This window comes from Lithobates pipiens, unplaced genomic scaffold (genome assembly GCF_037356315.1).
Source record: "Lithobates pipiens isolate NorthernLeopardFrog02 unplaced genomic scaffold, aLitPip1_a1.2 Scaffold_18, whole genome shotgun sequence".
NCBI classification, from domain to species: Eukaryota; Metazoa; Chordata; class Amphibia; order Anura; family Ranidae; genus Lithobates; species Lithobates pipiens.
Genome location: NW_027507758.1, coordinates 270,108,912 through 270,125,448, shown reverse-complemented (window position 1 = coordinate 270,125,448; position 16,537 = coordinate 270,108,912). Strand labels below are relative to the sequence as shown.

The window sequence follows — 16,537 nt, the reverse complement described above, 5'->3', positions numbered from 1 at the left end:
ATTTTTTCATCGTTTTAATAGGCTTAGTACCGCTAGAGGTTAATTCTGCCAAATATAAGTTATGTCATTGTAGATAGTTATACAGAGTATGGGAGGCTGAAGCCTATTTGAACAGATGATATAATGCCATAAAGAAATTTCTTACCTTTACAACAAACAGCTTCTGAAATCCTGACTGTCGCAACTAATTGCAACAGCTGACAATGTTGGAGAGAGAGGAGGCAGGGATTAGCCGTGGATGGCCCCCCGAGTCGGGTGCACGCACCGTCCATGGCGCGCATGCGCAAACACGCACACACGTCGAAACGAGGCCACACCCACTCCACCCACCGACATAACAAACTTCGCAAGAGGTCAGTCATAGATGTCCACAATGACTGCAACCTCACACAGTGCCACCACGGGTTGCATAGCCCAGGTGGCTTGTGTGCCGGGCGAACCTTAGGCCTGCTAGCATGGGGGAGATACCAAAAACTAATGTTAAATCTGTAGACATTGATGAAAAATCTAAATTCAAAAATAAAAAGTAAATAAACAGGAGCCACAATAGAGCCACAATAGATTAAATTGTGTCCATAAATTATTGTTATATTTTCCTAAGAAGCAATCAACAGCTTTGGAAATGAGAAATAATGGCAACAGATATTCGATGGTATGACAAGGTTAACTAGCATTTTTAGTTATTCTTTGTTTTGCACCAAACAAAAACAGACATAAATATGTATCACAGAGCTTGCAGTGTATATATACATAATGCATCAATGGTCTATTTTTTTTGGTGTACAGAGTAATGCATTTGCATCGTTTTGTAACGCATAGAAAGAAAATACTTTATAGTAATAATTTGACCTACATGACCATCGCCCTAAATTGATATATGCATAATATAAATAACCTTCATTACATTTATAAAATGCTAAGCAGATTGTTTGCTATACATGGAAAAAAAAATTGTAAAAAGTTATTTTTCCATTCCTCCCGAGGAAAAAAAAACCCCAAAGAATGATTTAAACCAAATGGTTTCGTTTAGGCCGGGAGGTTGTGTGGTTTTTAATCTATGGATCCATCTTGATTCCATCTGGAGGAGGACCTTATTCCAGTCCCCTCCTCTGCGATTGGAATGTATACAGTCCAAAATCAGAAACCTTATTTTGGGAAATTTGCCATTGTATACTATTCTGGTGTGTCGGCCAAGAGGGAGATTAGGGTCGCAGGTCTGCATGCTTCTCACATGCCTATACGCCCTTCTCCAGAACTCTAATTTTGTTTTAATGATAAAAAAACATGTACATTTGCATAGTAGCGTATACATTACCCCACAAGTTCTGCATTTGGCAAAGTGCTTTGGATAGAAGAACTGACCATTAGGAAGAGTAGGATTTTTTTTGGGTGAGCATGAATTTGCAATAATTACATGTCACACACATGAAAGTTTCTCTGTATTTACAGTGGGGTTTGTTTGTTTCTCCTCTAAATTCGCTGCTAACGATCCTGTCCCTAAGGGATGTAGCTTGTTTGAAGGTGAACAGTGGTTTGGTTGGGACAAATTGTCCCAATAATGGATCAAGTTGAAGCATATGCCAGTATTTATCTAGAATGGCTTTGATCTTTTGTTGCTGATTGCTATATTTGGTGATTCTATTAGCATTGGTATCGGTTTTAGCTTTTTGGGAGTATAGTAATTTTTCCCTTGATTTCAGAGATGCTTGTTTAAAAGATCACTTCAAAGAGGCATGAGAGTAGCCTCGTATCAACAATCTCGCATGTAGCTTGTTTGCTTCTATCTTGTAAACAGTGTCGTCTGTACAATTCAGTCTTACCCTAAGGTATTGGCTGTATGGAAAAGAATCCATGAGAGGCTTGGGGTGGAAGCTGGTAGCATGTAGTATCGCATTGCCAGATGCAGGTTTCCTATAGAGTTTGCTGAGAAGGGGACACCCTTCTCCTCTATAGATCTCCACATCCAAAAATGTGACACATGATTTATCAAAAGAAATTGCAAAACTTAAGTTAAAATGATTCCCATTCATTCTTAAGAGACATTGCTGGAGTATATCAGGTGGTCCGTCCCAGACGATAAAAACATCATCATTGTACCGGTACCATCCGAGGACATGGTCCATATACACTGATAAGGCCTCATCATCTAGGAACATGGCCTCCCACTCCCCCAGGTACAGGTTGGCATACGGTGGGGCACAACATGTCCCCATCGCAACCCCCTGCACCTGGAGGTAGTGGGAACCATTGAAAACAAAAACATTGTGTTCAAGAATGAACTCCAGCAATGAAATAATAAATTCTCCATATATAAGATACACATTGCCAGCTTTTTGTATAATATGTTTAATAGCCGCTACACCTTTCTCGTGGGGGATTGAGCTATAAAAGGATTCAACATCAACTGTCACCAACAGTACATTCTCAGGGACCTGTAGGTTGTCAATGATTTGTAAAAAAATGGAGCGTATCCTTTACTAAGGATGGTAAGGACATGACAAATGGTTTTAAAAATGTGTCCACCAACATACTGGCATTCTCACTGATCGGCCCTACACTCAAAATAATCAGTCTTCCGGTTGGGTTTTTTGCATCCTTGGGGATCTTTGGAAGTGCATAGAATACAGGTTTTCAAGGGAAATTATTTCTAATGAACTCCCAAAGTTGTTTTGTTATTGTATAGTTAGAATAGGCAGTGTCTATTACCATCTAGAATTCCCCATTTTATTTCTTTATAATATCAGCCCGAATCCAGCGATACCACTCAGTTTCTCAATATTTTATTGCACATGTTGACATATTTTTTGTTATCAAGCGGAACAATATTTCCGCCTTTATCCACAGCCTTTATGGTGATTTGGTCATTGCTGCATAGTTGTTTTAGTGCCAAAGTTTCTCTCTCAGTTAAGTTTGTAGGGCTTTTTGTATAAATGTTTAGCTTTTCCAACTCATTATTCACCAATTTAAGGAATGCTGTTGCATTCGGATGAGTAATGGGCGCTGGACAAAAGTATGATTTTTTTTTTCTTTAATATAGATCTACTTATCATGGGGGTGTTGCCTAGTGTTTCAACTGATTTTAAAATTTGGGAGAGGTCAATTCTGTCAATGAGATCAGCTGGGTCACTCTCCTCAAGGAGAGAAACCAGCTGATCCATTGCTTGACTTTTCTGTGGGGTACAGTCTGCGGGCAAACCTTGCTTTTGATAAAGTTTTTTTAGGATTAGACAAAAAGTTGGAGGTCTTTGTATATTTCAAATTTATCCGCATCTTGATTTGGGCAGAAATGTAAACTCTTCTTTAGGACAGCTATTTCATCATTAGCGTGTATGAAGAGAGATTGATTATATTAAAATCGATCTTATTATGTTCATTATGTGCTTTAGAAATAGAGTGCTACTTGTGTGTACGTACTGAGATTGGGCTGTGTGGGTTGAGCACCCACAAGGATCTGTTCTAAAAAAGAGGGATCATTGGAAATGATGTCAAATTAATCAATTGTGGAAGTGTTAGCGTGAGAGACAGATTCTCTTCTTTTAACCTGTTGTGTAGAAAGATTGTCGTTTATCAAAGTGTGAGTGTTGACCTATGTGGTCTAAAGAATTAGGATTGAATCGTGTGAAGATGTGGCAGAGTGAAGTGATTTTTTTTTTTTTTTTGTGATATCCAAGGTCAATTTCTTGGCTTGTTGTCCCTCAGTGGGGTCACCATAATATTGGCATTTAATGCTTTGCCCTTTTTTGGGTTTGTGGGGGAACTGGGAAGGGAATTGAGAAGAATTGGGTGCACGGTTAGATACCTATTGTGAAGAAGTGGATTGATATCCCTGATTTGGATTACCTTTGTTCTGATTATATCTATTTTGGGTCCATTTGTAGGCCTTACCGTCTTTAAATGCAATCCTATCTTGAGTAAATTTCTTTCCTTTCTTTGTGAGTATATCTCTGTTAAATGCCTCCAAGTGCGTTTTTAGTCTGTCCTCCTTATTTGTAATAGGTCTCTGGGTTTTAAGTTGATGTAACTTGCCATAGAGACTAATAATGTCTGTGTCCAAGATATTAGATCTTTTATTGTAGTCATCTATTAGGATTGCCATTAGGCCCTGTGAACAGGTTTGTAGCACTTTTCCCATTTCTCTTTGAATTCCGAATCCAGACCATCCAGGGTAGGAAAGATCTGGACTCGCAATCCGAGAGGATTGATATCATTTGCCTGCTGACTCCTCAGCAGCTATTCTCAGGTATTTTTAATATCTTTCCATAAGACCAATACCCATTTACGTTTCAAAAGAATTCTTCTTATTCATAATAAGAGAAAAAGCACAGTACCGTGTTTTATTTTTATTATTTTGGCCCCAGTGAATCTTCAGATCATACCCTGCTCATTTTTGGGGGGGGGGGGGGTTAAGAGTCTTTTTGTCTCTTTCTTACTATTACTAAATTTTTTGAACATCTTTCTTTGGGCATGTATGTAAAACGTATTTTAAAATAATTACACCAAGAGCCTTTGGATCCGAGAATCTACCTGGCATACCTGTCCTCCTGAATCTCTGTTGTTTTTAACTAGAATAGTAGAATGCTAATTCAGCAACTCGTTACAAATACGTACGTGTACAATGTGAAAATTGGTTGTGGTTTACTTTATATATGTGTGATGCCATATATGCTCATCCTCTCCTCTTTAATATATTTTATTCTAGAATAGAAATTTATCTTGTTAATACTCACCCCTGAGGAAGGAGATACATGTACTCAGAAACGCGTTGGGTGCAAGAGAATTTTGTACTATTGTATGTATATTGATGTAAATGCCATACATGCATTCTTTGTTACATGATTCATACTTTTTTATACCATATTTTTAATAAACTATTTTTGTATTAAATTACTACTTTACTCTCTATGTGCTTATTATTATTTATGTTCATTTTAGTTTTAGCTTAGTAAGCGCCACATTTCTAATATTTTTCATCTAACAATTGGTAAGCTGTAATATAATATTTTTTTAAATACTGCTTTATATTACACTTTAACTGGTACATAGAACACCTTTTTGGCAGCAAGGTACCACTTTGTCTCTACCCACATTAACCTTAGCCTTTAAGTCATTTGACCAGGGTTAATGGCTGTTTCTACTGTTGCCCGCAGTATCTTTAGACTTGAGTTGTTTAAATAAAATATCCCTCTTGGATACTAATTCTGTCATATTGTGTTTTATTTTCATTTAGAAAATAAGAGAGTCTACCATGTAGAAACCAAGTGCCTGTAGCAAAAGGTTGTAAGGAAACGCAATAAAGAATAGCAAAAGGAGTCTAATATGAAATATCTATTTTCAGTTGAGTTAGTAGATAATTTTTAATATTACTGTTCACTATCTTTCTGGTGTTCTGTGGAAGTATTTTTTTTTTTTTTTTATTAGAGGCAGAATTTTAGAGGTGCATTGTGCTAGCCAATGTATTTGAAATTAATTGACTGTAACACACCTCAACGTACAGAAATTTAGGTCATGCTATATTTTTTTTGCAGGTCATCACAAAGCACATTGTGTGTTGTGGACACGCGAAAGCTTTGTTACCACACATTAAGATGACACATATGGGTTACCATGTGTTACTCCAATGTGCTAGAGTGAACAAGTTCTTAAAAGAAAAAATGTAACAAAGGGACAACTCCTGATATGTTATCAAGGCAGTACTGTGCCAGACTCTTAAAGTGATTGTAAATAATCACCTTGTAAAACAACCCATACAGTTTACAATAGAAATGAAAGGCAAAATATTTGTATATAATTATAAAAAAATGCACATTACCTCTGTTCTTAGCTGCATACGGCTTTCACACGGGCGTCTCCATTCTATGGGATCCTCTTTCTCAGCGGGGGATCACTCCCCTGATCCCCGCTGAGCAAGTAGATGACAGGTCCGTCTCCGCTTACTGAGCAGAGCAGAGATGGACAGAGTCCCGCTCTCCTCCATGGGGAGATGGGATGAAAATGGACCTCCATCCATCTGGTTTTGAGAGATTGGATCGAATAGCAGCAGGTGTCAGCGGACATGTCCGCTCAATAGAGGTGAATGGAGTGTCTGAAAAACTGACAGGTGAATCTGATTGGACAGCCCGTGTGAAAGGGGTGTGTAAGCTGGGGGAGGAGAAGCAGCAGCACACTTTCCAGTGAATGTCTGTGCCAGGGTGGGGGGCGTGTCAGGACAAGTCTGATCATTGGAGGAGAGAATACGGAGTTCTCAGCATAGCTAGAGAACTGACCACTGTGTGTTCTCCTGCTTAATGTGGTCAGTTTCTAATAAGAGAGCAGGGAACTGGCAGGAACACCAGGAAATTCATACAAAGGAAGCAATACAAATAGACCAGGATACTTTCTAATATAAGTACATGTTACATATCTGGAATATGAAATGCTGGGATAACTCTTTGAGGCTCCATTCACGCTGGCGATTTAGGCTCAGAGCTTCAGCAGGAATCTCTGATTCCTGCCACTACAATTCACACTGGCCTAAATTGCAAGTGTGGATGTTGCAAGTGTGGATGTTGCCTTAGGAGTCTGGCATAGTACTGCCTTGAAAACATACCTGGAGTTACCCCTTTCTTGTTAAATTTTTTTCCTCCTAAGAACCCATTCACTCAAGCACTCAGTACATGAAGGCTGGGTTCACTCTTATTGGATGTGGATTTCTCCGCGTCCAATTCATATGACAGGAAATTGTGACTGGCTCTCAATGAAACTGGTTCACACATCTCTGGAGCGGCCACGGAGTGCATTGCACAGAGGTCCTGTGTGTCTGACTCCATTACAGGTCCTAATTCAGGCAAAAATTCGTGCCTGATTCGTCCCTGAAATGGAGAACAGGGATGCACTGGACCCCTGGTGTGAGCTGCATTCATATTAGGTATGAACCCAGTAGTGCAAGTACATAAAAAAGTTCAGTTTTTTTTTACATTTATTGCCAATTTTGAGATTGACATTACCCACTTTGCAGTGCACTGTCTTCCTGCAAGACTGACAGGCTCTTCAGCAGTAAAAATCAGGCAATATTAAATGTAATAAGTGAGCCAGTATCAACTACCAGGAAGAAGATGACATCCAAGGTGATAAACAAGCTGATGGGATTCTTAGGCCGCGTACACACGCGGGGACTGTTCGCCCAACTTTGTCCGTCAAACAGTTTCGGCAAACAGTCCGCTCAAAATTAGCATGGACGGACATGCCCACACACGACGAACGAACAGTTTGCTGAAACCGTGCGCGATGACGTGAACGGCACGTACGACGGGACGAAAAATACGACGTCCTATACACTGCATTATAACTTTCGGCGTGTAAATCCTTTCTGAGCATGCGCGGAACTTAGTTTGACGAACAAGCCTACACACGGGCAGACTGTTCGCTTAAACAAGGTTTCAGCGGACAGTTTTACGGAATTTCCGAAAAACCTTGTTCGTCAAACTGTCCGCTGAAACTGTCCGCTGAAAGCCCACACACGAGCGGACTGTCCGCCCAAACACTGTTCAGCGGACTGTCCGCCCAAACACTGTTCAGCGGACAAAGTTGGGCGAACAGTCCGCCCGTGTGTACGCGGCCTTATTGTTAAACAAACCATACATCGCTCCCAGGTCTTCTGCATATATTGCAGCAAACTTTATCAAATGTTATACTTTTATTAGGTCATCTTAATGGGTTTTAAAAAAATGTATATTAATCTAATTAAATGTGTACCTAAAAGCTTATGTGTAAGAGTTGCCAAACGCATTTGCAGACAGGGGTTAGTACCCCTTTTATGAAAGCTCCATCCCAATGTGGGTATGGCTGTCTTTCTTTCCCTGATATAAGCAGGGGCTGGGTGAGATAGTTGAGAGGTTTTTGGGAAGTGATAACCTGCTGTGAACTACCGTGGGAAGTCAAAAACATTCTATGCCGGAAGGTAGATTTAAAGAGGGAGTGGAGAGAACATGGTACCTGGAGAGTGCGACTTTCAGTCCAACTATGTGAACAGGGTGCAAACATGTTCAAGTTTCCCTGGAAAAGAGCCTGCAGGGATGGAGTAAAGCCCTGCATGTCCATATGCAATGGTGGGTAGGGGCCTCTAGGTGGTGTCACGAAAATGGTTCACCCTTTATCCCTATGGCATGAGTGAGCTATTGCTGTCCATTTGCCCAAGGTGCAACAGGCTGATGGCAGTCTTCACTCCATTAGTATCACACCTTCTTATTTGGGGTCCATCTGAATCATGAGGAGCCTTGAGATCTTGCTTTGGGAGGAAGCCCAGTATGGTAAGGGAGGCACAGCAGATCGGTTTGAGGTGGGACCCTGGGTCCTCCTGCATCCTGTGCTGGCCTGGTGTCTGGAGAGTTGGAGCGAGAGAGATAGGGGGCTCCTTCCTGGACTGGTGGGAGGAGTTTCAGAAGGAGAATGTTCCCCTACAGTTGGTCCAGTGTCTGATGTAGCCTGGGAAGTGGCAGAGACAGAACTGGACCTTGCACATGGAAAAGCAGCTAGTGATGCACCTGGAGCACTTTGGGGTGCAGGTGGTATAGCATAAAATAATGACTTTAAACTTTCTAGTGTGTATGCAGGTTATAACCATAACACATAAATTCACAGCTCTTGCATTTCCCGATGTTATAAAACAACTTTGAAATAATAGATGCAACAATATACTGCTTCACCCTTCTATAATATGTGTATGTGTACCATATGGAGGGAGTGGATACACAACATTTGAGGTCCTTTATGAACTTTTTATGTATTTTATTATGTAGGAAAATCTAATGATAATAACCATGCAGATTTTCAGTATGATTTATGATTGACACCTTTCTATATTGAAAAAATAGAACAGATGCTGACAGGAATCAGAGGACCAATTAAGAAATAGTTATGCTAGCCATATACACTATATTACCAAACATATTGGCCCAGTCTTAGTTCGTAGGGTTCAATATGGACCACCCTTTCAAGCAATAACAGCTTTAACTCTTCTGGGAAGGCTGTCCACATAGTTTAGGAGTGTATCTATGGGAATGTTTGACAATTTTTCCAAAAGTGCATTTGTGAGGTCAGGCACTCATGTGGACGTGAAGGCCTGGCTTGCAGTCTCCACTCTAATTGATCCCAAAGATGCTCTATCCGGGTGTTGTGCAGGCCAGTCAAGTTCCTCCACCCCAAACTCACTCATCCATGTCTTTTATGGATCTTGCTTTGTGCACTGGTCCAAATCATTTCTTGAAGGGGGGCTTTATGGGGGATTGTTTTTCAAGGGTTGGGCTTGGCCTCTTAGTTGCAGTGAAGGGAACTCTTATGCCCCATACATACAATTTGTATTGTTGGATTTTCCGACAAATGTTGGATGTGAGATTGTTGGCTGAAAATCCGACTGTGTGTATGCTCCATCAAACATTTGTTTTTGGACTTTCCGCTAACAAATGTTGGCTAGCAGGTTCTCAAATTTTCCACCAACAAAACTTTGTTGTCGGAATTTCCAATCGTGTGTACACAAGTCCGATGCGCAAAAGTTCACACATGCTTGGAATCAAGCAGAAGGAGCAGCACTGGCTATTGAACTATCTTTTTTCTTGGCTTGTCGTACGTCTTGTATATCACCATGATCCCACGTTCGTAATTGTTGGCCAACATTTGTGTGACCATGTGTATGCAAGACAAGTTTGAGCCAATATCCTTTGAACAAAAATCCATAGTTTTGTTGGCAGAAAGTCTGATTGTGTGTACGGGGTATTAGGGGTCAGCATACCAAGACATTTTGGACAATTCCATGCTCCTACTTTGGGCAGGTGGAGCACATGTCTAGGGAAGAAAGAGACTGCTAGCAGAGTGGAGAGTGGGTTACCTGTTATTAATCTTATTTGACAAAGGACGTAGGGTTTCATCACTTGAAATATTGGGCTACAAGAGAAGCATCTTCTGTCTATTCTTCCATGTTTGGTTAGAGCTAGATATCATAGCTCAGGGCTGTTCCAACTGTGTACATGTGCATTGCATTTGTTCTCCCCTTCTTTAGCTTAGTTCAGGAGGAGTGCTGGTGTTCACTATTCAGAGCACATGAAATTGCATAGGGGATTTTGGAAAGATTTTACTTAAGGTGCACTAACACTTTAAAGCTATATCATGTTAGATAACATTATAAGAAATGAATAACAATATAATGTTTGATTAAAAACTGTCATATGTAAATAAACCAAAAATTTTGTCAATTTGTCAGTTGTAATGGAAAACGTGAGAAGAGTATTTATTAAAAAAATAAATATCTGGCAAATAAGTATTTTAGTTATTGCTAAATTTAGCTTAGGAACCCAACTTCTTCTCTTGAAGGGGTCCCTTTTTGTTTTAAACTTCATATCAATAAATTTGGTGGATTTTTTTTTTTTTAACTGTGCTTGTTTTGCACTTCATGTTTCCATTTTACACACATGCCTTCCTATACCTGTTTATGTTTAACCACTACAGATCCGCGCTATTGCCAAATGACGGCATTAGCGCGGACCTACATTTCCGGGACTACGTCTATTGACGTCGTCCCGGATACGAGCGGCCTGCGCGCCCCCTGAGGGGCGCGCACGGCGCGCTCTGTGATCGGCGAGTCGGTGAGACTCGCCTGATCACCGATCCGTGCAAGGGGTCGATCCCGACCCCTTATCACGTGATCAGCTGTCAGCCAATGACAGCTGATCATGTGATAGAACGGAGCCGGTAATCGGCTATTATTCCTCCTCGCGCTGACAGCGCGAGGAGAGAAAAAAAAAGCCGATCACCGGCGGCCGTGATCGGGACATCAGTCCCGATCACGGCCAGCAATACAGCTGACCACCTGCCCCCTGCCAGTGCCCACCTGCCCACCGCCGTGCCATCCTGAATAAAAGTAAGTGCCCCCCATCAGTGCCCCCCATCAGTGCCCATAGTGCCCACAGTGCCACCTACAGTGCCACCCACAGTGCCATCCAGCAGTGCCACCAACAGTGCCACCCACAGTGCCCACAATCTGCCTCAAAGGTGCTGCGACCCAGTGCCGCCCATCAGTGCCCAGCAGTGCCGCCCATCAGTGCCCAGCAGTGCCGCCCATCAGTGCCCAGCAGTGCCACCTATCAGAGCCACCTATCAGTGCCACCTATCAGTGCCCATCAGTCCCATCTATCAGTGGTACCTATCAGTGCCCATCCGTGCCACCCATCCGTGCCACTTATCCGTGCCACCCATCCATGCCATCTTATCTGTGCCCATCTTTGCCCATCAGTGCCGCCTTATCTGTGCCCATCGGTGCCGCCTTATCTGTGCCTATTAGTGCCGCCTTAACTATGCCTATCAGTGCCCACCAGTGCAGCCTATCAGTGCCCACCAATGCAGCCCATCAGTGCCCACCAATGCAGCCCATCAGTGCCCACCAATGCAGCCATCAGTGCCGCCTAATCAGCGCACTTCAATGAAGGAGAAAAATTACCCGTTTGCAAAATTGTATAACAAACTATTAAAACATGATTTTTTTTTTTGCATCTTTTTTTGTTTGTTTAGCAAAAAATAAAACTCCGAGCTGTAACTAAATACCACCAAAAGAAAGCTCTATTTGTGGGGAAAAAATGATAAAAATTTCATTTGGGTACAGTGTTGTATGCCCGCGCAATTGTCATTCAAAGTGCATCAGCGCTGAAAGCTGAAAATTGGTCTGGGACTGAGGGGGGTTTAAGTGCCCAGTAAGCAAGTGGTTAACAGAGCTTGTTTTTGGTTTAGGTTTAGTAAAAAAAAATGGTGCGGTGAGACCTAAAAAAAATGGAAACTACATTTTTTTTTTTTGTTAACATGTCATTTGTCATTTCAAGTATGCACTGACACAGATTGGTTCATTGTAGGTACAAGAAGACACAAGAAACCCTGAGCCAAGCTGGGATAAAAGCATCTGCTGCAATAACTAATGTTGGAAGTGCAATTGGCAAGAAGCTGGGAGACATGAGGTACTTTCATTTTGCATATATATTTTTTTTATTATTAATAATATATTACTATTGTAGCTATCTTTGAGGATAGCTTTGTTGAATATACCAAAAATGTTAATTTTAAAGCTGAAGTAAACGATCAAAAAAGAAAAATATAGCACGATAACTTACAAAGCAATCTCCTCCAGTGCTGTGAAACCTGCACTGCCCTCCAGCTTCCACCTTCATCTGGTATTCTTCTGGGTATAGAGTCTCTGGCTATCTTGATTGACCATGCTGGGGTGACATAACTGAGCACTGTATGTGGGGCTCAATGTGCACTCAGGAAAAAAAGGCAGACTCTCTTTTATCATAAACAGCCTACCTGTCAGAGTTTTTTTTTTCCCCCTTAAAAAAAGTGGTTTATTTCTGTTTTAAGAGAAGCGTGTATAAAAAGCACAAAAATAGGATTTTTGTACTCACCGTAAAATCATTTTCTCTGAAGTTCATTGACGGACACAGCTCCATTAATCTTGACCATAGGGTTATTACGCCCCCTTCAGGAGAGGACTAGGCAGAACGTGTAATACATGTGAAAAACAGAACTGTACAGTTCCACCCAGGGGGTGGCCCCTCTGGTAATAACCCCTCAGCCTGTTTCCTGCAGCTCAGTACGTCAACAAGCAGTATAAAATAAACGAATAGGAGGGGAGGGTCCTGTGTCCATCGATGAACTTCTGAGAAAAGGATTTTATGGTGAGTACAAAAATCCTTTTTTCTCTTTCGTTCATTGACGGACACAGCTCCATTAATCTTGACCATAGGTACATCCCCAAGCAGTGTCATAATGAGGGGTGGGAACAGCAAACATAACTTAAAGTGGGGTTCCACCCTAAAGTGGAGCCTCCGATCATCGGAACCCTCACCCCCTCCGATGTCACAGTTGGCAACTTTCAGGGGGGAGGGGGGTGCAGATACCTGTCTAAGACAGGTATTTGCACCCACTTCCGGGCATAGACTTGCACGGGAGTCTATGCCTCTTACTGTCCCTGCGCGCTGTCTGCTGGGACACACATGGGTCCCAGAGACAGCGCGGACCATTCCTATTGCTGCAATGCTGATTCCCTCACCTAGAATGGTGGCGGCAGCAGCCGAGAGCCGAGCGATTGATAGGCCTCGGCTGCCGACATCGCTGGATCCTGGGACAGGCGAGTGTCCATTTATTAAAAGTCAGCAGCTGCAGTATTTGTAGCTGCTGGCTTTTAATATTTTTTTTTTTACAGTGAAATCCCTATTTAACCCACAACCAGAGGTGCCCTCCAACGGAGGAGTCACCATCTGAACCAACCACATCAGAACTTGCAGTCAACATATGCATCAGAATGCATTGACAATCAAAATGTAACTTCTGTAACAAGAAGAAAGGGTGTAAATTGCAACATTACACGGCCGCCTGCAAAACTTTGCGGCCAAAGCAGGCATCAGAAGATGCACTTACATCAACTTTGTAGAACTTTGTGAAAGTGTGAACAGACAACCAAGTCGACGCTTTACACACCTGGGAGACTGACGCTTGATGTCTGAAGGCCCAAGAGGTCCCAATTGCCCTGGTAGAATGCGCAGTGACAGGAAAAGGGGGCACCTGCCCCTTCAAGGCGTAAGCCTGGACCATGATCTGTCTGATCCACCTGGAAATGGGGGTCGACAAGACCGCCAGCCCTTTTTTCGGACCAGCCACCGAAACGAACAGAGAATCTGATTTCCGGAAGGGAGCTGTGACAGACAGGTATACCCTTAGAGCCCGGACCACGTCTAGGGAATGGAGGGCGACAGGGATGTGTCGGCTTAGGACATCTCACGGAGGTAGGGGTGGATGCACCGGAAGGGCTACAAGCCGGACCCCTTGCACAAAATGTGCTCACCAATGAGTGAGACGCCAGGGGCCCTTGGGGAAAAAAAACAGCCAAGGCTGATATCTGTCCCTTAATGGTGCTAACTTCTGGTCCACTCCACGCTGTAAGAACAGCGGGATCCTGGACACCGAATAGATGCATGGACGCCACCCCATCTCCTCACACATGGAAATATAAGCTTTCCACATACGATGGTATATCTTTCAAGAAGAAGATTTCCGTGCCCTCAGCATAGTGGAAATTACCAAGTCCGACAGACCTCGGTTCCTTAACACCTGGCTTTCAACAGCCACGCCGTTAAAATCAGCGATGGTAAAGCAGGATGGAGTATCGGACCTTGTGAAAGAAGGTCTTGTCGCATCGGCAACCGCCAAGGAGTATCTGCCACCAGGCGTACCAGGTCGGCATACCAAGGATGCCGAGGACAATCTGGGGTAATCAGTATTACTGGAATACCCTCGGCCTCCACTCTGCAGAGCAGACGTGGTAACAGTTTGAGTGGAGGGAAGGTGTAAATGAGCCGGTATTGCTCCCATGGAGCTACCAACGCATCTGAGGGGTCCATCCAAGGATATCTTGTCCTGGACCCGAACCTCCGCACCTTTCAATTTGAGCCAAGAGGCCAGAAGATCCACATCTGGTGTGCCCCACCACAGGCAAAGAAGCCTGAACACCTCCTGATGCAGTGACCATTTTCCTGGGTCCAGCATCTGGCGACTCAGATAGTCCGCCTGCCAATTTTCTACTCCCGGATGTATATGGCCGACAGGGCTTCTTGTTCCTCCTTGATGGTTGACATATGCCACCGCCGTGGCGTTGTCTGACTGGATTCTGATCGGACGACCTTGTAGTCTCATCAACCATGTGGAGTGGCATAGCCTGATCGCTCGAAGCTCAAGCACATTGATTGGTAACTGGGATTCCTCCCTTGACCAAAGGCCCTGGGTCGATTGTACTCCACCCCACCCGGTCAAGCTGGTGTCCGTTGTGATCACTGTCCAATGAAGAGGCAGGAACAATTTCCCAGACTGATGGGCCGGAGATCTCAGCCACCAGAGAAGAGTCCCTGACGAACTGGCTCACCTGAATCTGCTGATCCAGGGATAACGGAGATTTGTCCCATTTGGACAATATCTCCTTCTGCAAGACTCTGGCGTGAAATTGGGCATACGGTACCTCTTCGAAGGAGGCAACCATGAAGCCCAGAACTCGCATGCAGAAATGCAGCGACGACCACCTGTGGTTCATCTACAGCTTCACCGCAGCCCTGGGAATCTGCAGTTTGTCTGAAGGGAGAAACACTTCTCGAGTCCAGCAGTAAGCCTAGGTACTCCAGGTGCTGAGTTAGCACTAGTACCAACTCTTTGAGGTTCAATACCCACCCAAATTCCTGTAGAGTTTTCATGGTGATCGCCACATCTTCCCTTAATTCTGAGGCAGAAGCTGCTCTCAGAAGGAGATCATCTAGGTAACCCACGATTGCGATCTCACATTGTTGCAACAATGCCAAAATTGGAGCCAATACCTTGGTAAAGACTCGGGGTGCTGAAGCCAGGCCAAAGGGGAGAGCCACAAACTGGTAGTGGTCTTCCCCAACTGCAATCGTAGAAACCTCTGATGCCTGAGGCATATGGGTATGTGCAGGTACGTGTCCTGGATACCCAGAGAGGCCAGGGAGTCCCCCTGATGGAGTGCGGTGACTATGGAGTGAACTGATTCCATTCTGAACCTCTGTACTTTCACAAAACAATTGAGGACTTTTAGGTCCAAGATTGGACTTACCCCTTCCTTTTTGGGGACTACAAACAGATTGGAATAGAATCCCTGAAACCTTTCCATTTCTGGAACAGCCACTATCACCCTGCAAACAGGGCCCCCCGGCAAGCCAGTGTAAGGGTATGCTGGAGGGAAAGAATCTGTTTGGTGGCCAAGAGAGGAACTCTATCTTGTAGCCCGATGAAATCAGTTCGCAGACCCATTGGTCGGACAGCCGAAAGGCCCACCGAGCTGAAAAATCCCGAAGGCGACGCCCAACCCGTGTGTCGGGCAGGGGCAAACCTTCATGCGCTAGCACTTTTGCTCGCAGGCTTGTGAGGCCAGGGAAGCTTATGTCCCTCAGTAGTCGCCCTGTCGGACTGGGAGCGTTTACCTGAGGTCCCGGGCAGACGAAAAAGCCTCTTTTGAGCGGAAAAGGAGGGCCCTTGCATGCGGCGTGGCTCCTTACCCTTTCTGGACTGTGGGAGCAATGTGCTCTTTCCACCTGTGACATTCTTAAAAATGTCATCCAGCGAGGCTCCAAATAGCCGCTCTCCAAGGAAGGGCAAACCCGTCAAGGCTTTTTTAGATGCCCGGACCGCAGACCAGCATTTCAGCCAGATCAGGCGACACAGCACCACTGCTGATACTGATGTTCTGGAGAGCAAAGGAAGTGTATCCAGGGCCACGTCACAGGCATACTTAAGGCCGTGCACTAACTGGTCTGCTAGTTCCACACAGACTGGAGGAAACTTCTGCTTCTCCAATTCACGGTGCAGTAGTTTTGCCCATTCAGTAAGGTTAGGTCTGCGACACTAATGCCGTGGCCAGTACCGGTCGTATCGCTGACCCCACTACCGTAAACATTAACCGTGCCACTGCATCGGCCCTCCTCTCGGTAGGGTCCTTAAATGCAGGAGCCCTTTCTACCGGGAT

At 43.8% G+C, this 16,537-nt stretch overlaps 1 protein-coding gene across 4 annotated transcripts in view; it reads left to right on the top strand.

The window, feature by feature from the left end:
• The window catches only part of TPD52L1 (TPD52 like 1), a 177,545-nt gene that overhangs the window by 117,103 nt on the left and 43,905 nt on the right, over positions 1-16,537 (top strand). For all 4 annotated transcript variants that reach the window (XM_077486951.1, XM_077486949.1, XM_077486948.1 and 1 more), the window contains exon 4: positions 11,871-11,972. In XM_077486951.1, the coding sequence (XP_077343077.1) occupies positions 11,871-11,972 (102 nt within the window). The remainder of the gene's footprint in view (positions 1-11,870; positions 11,973-16,537) is intronic.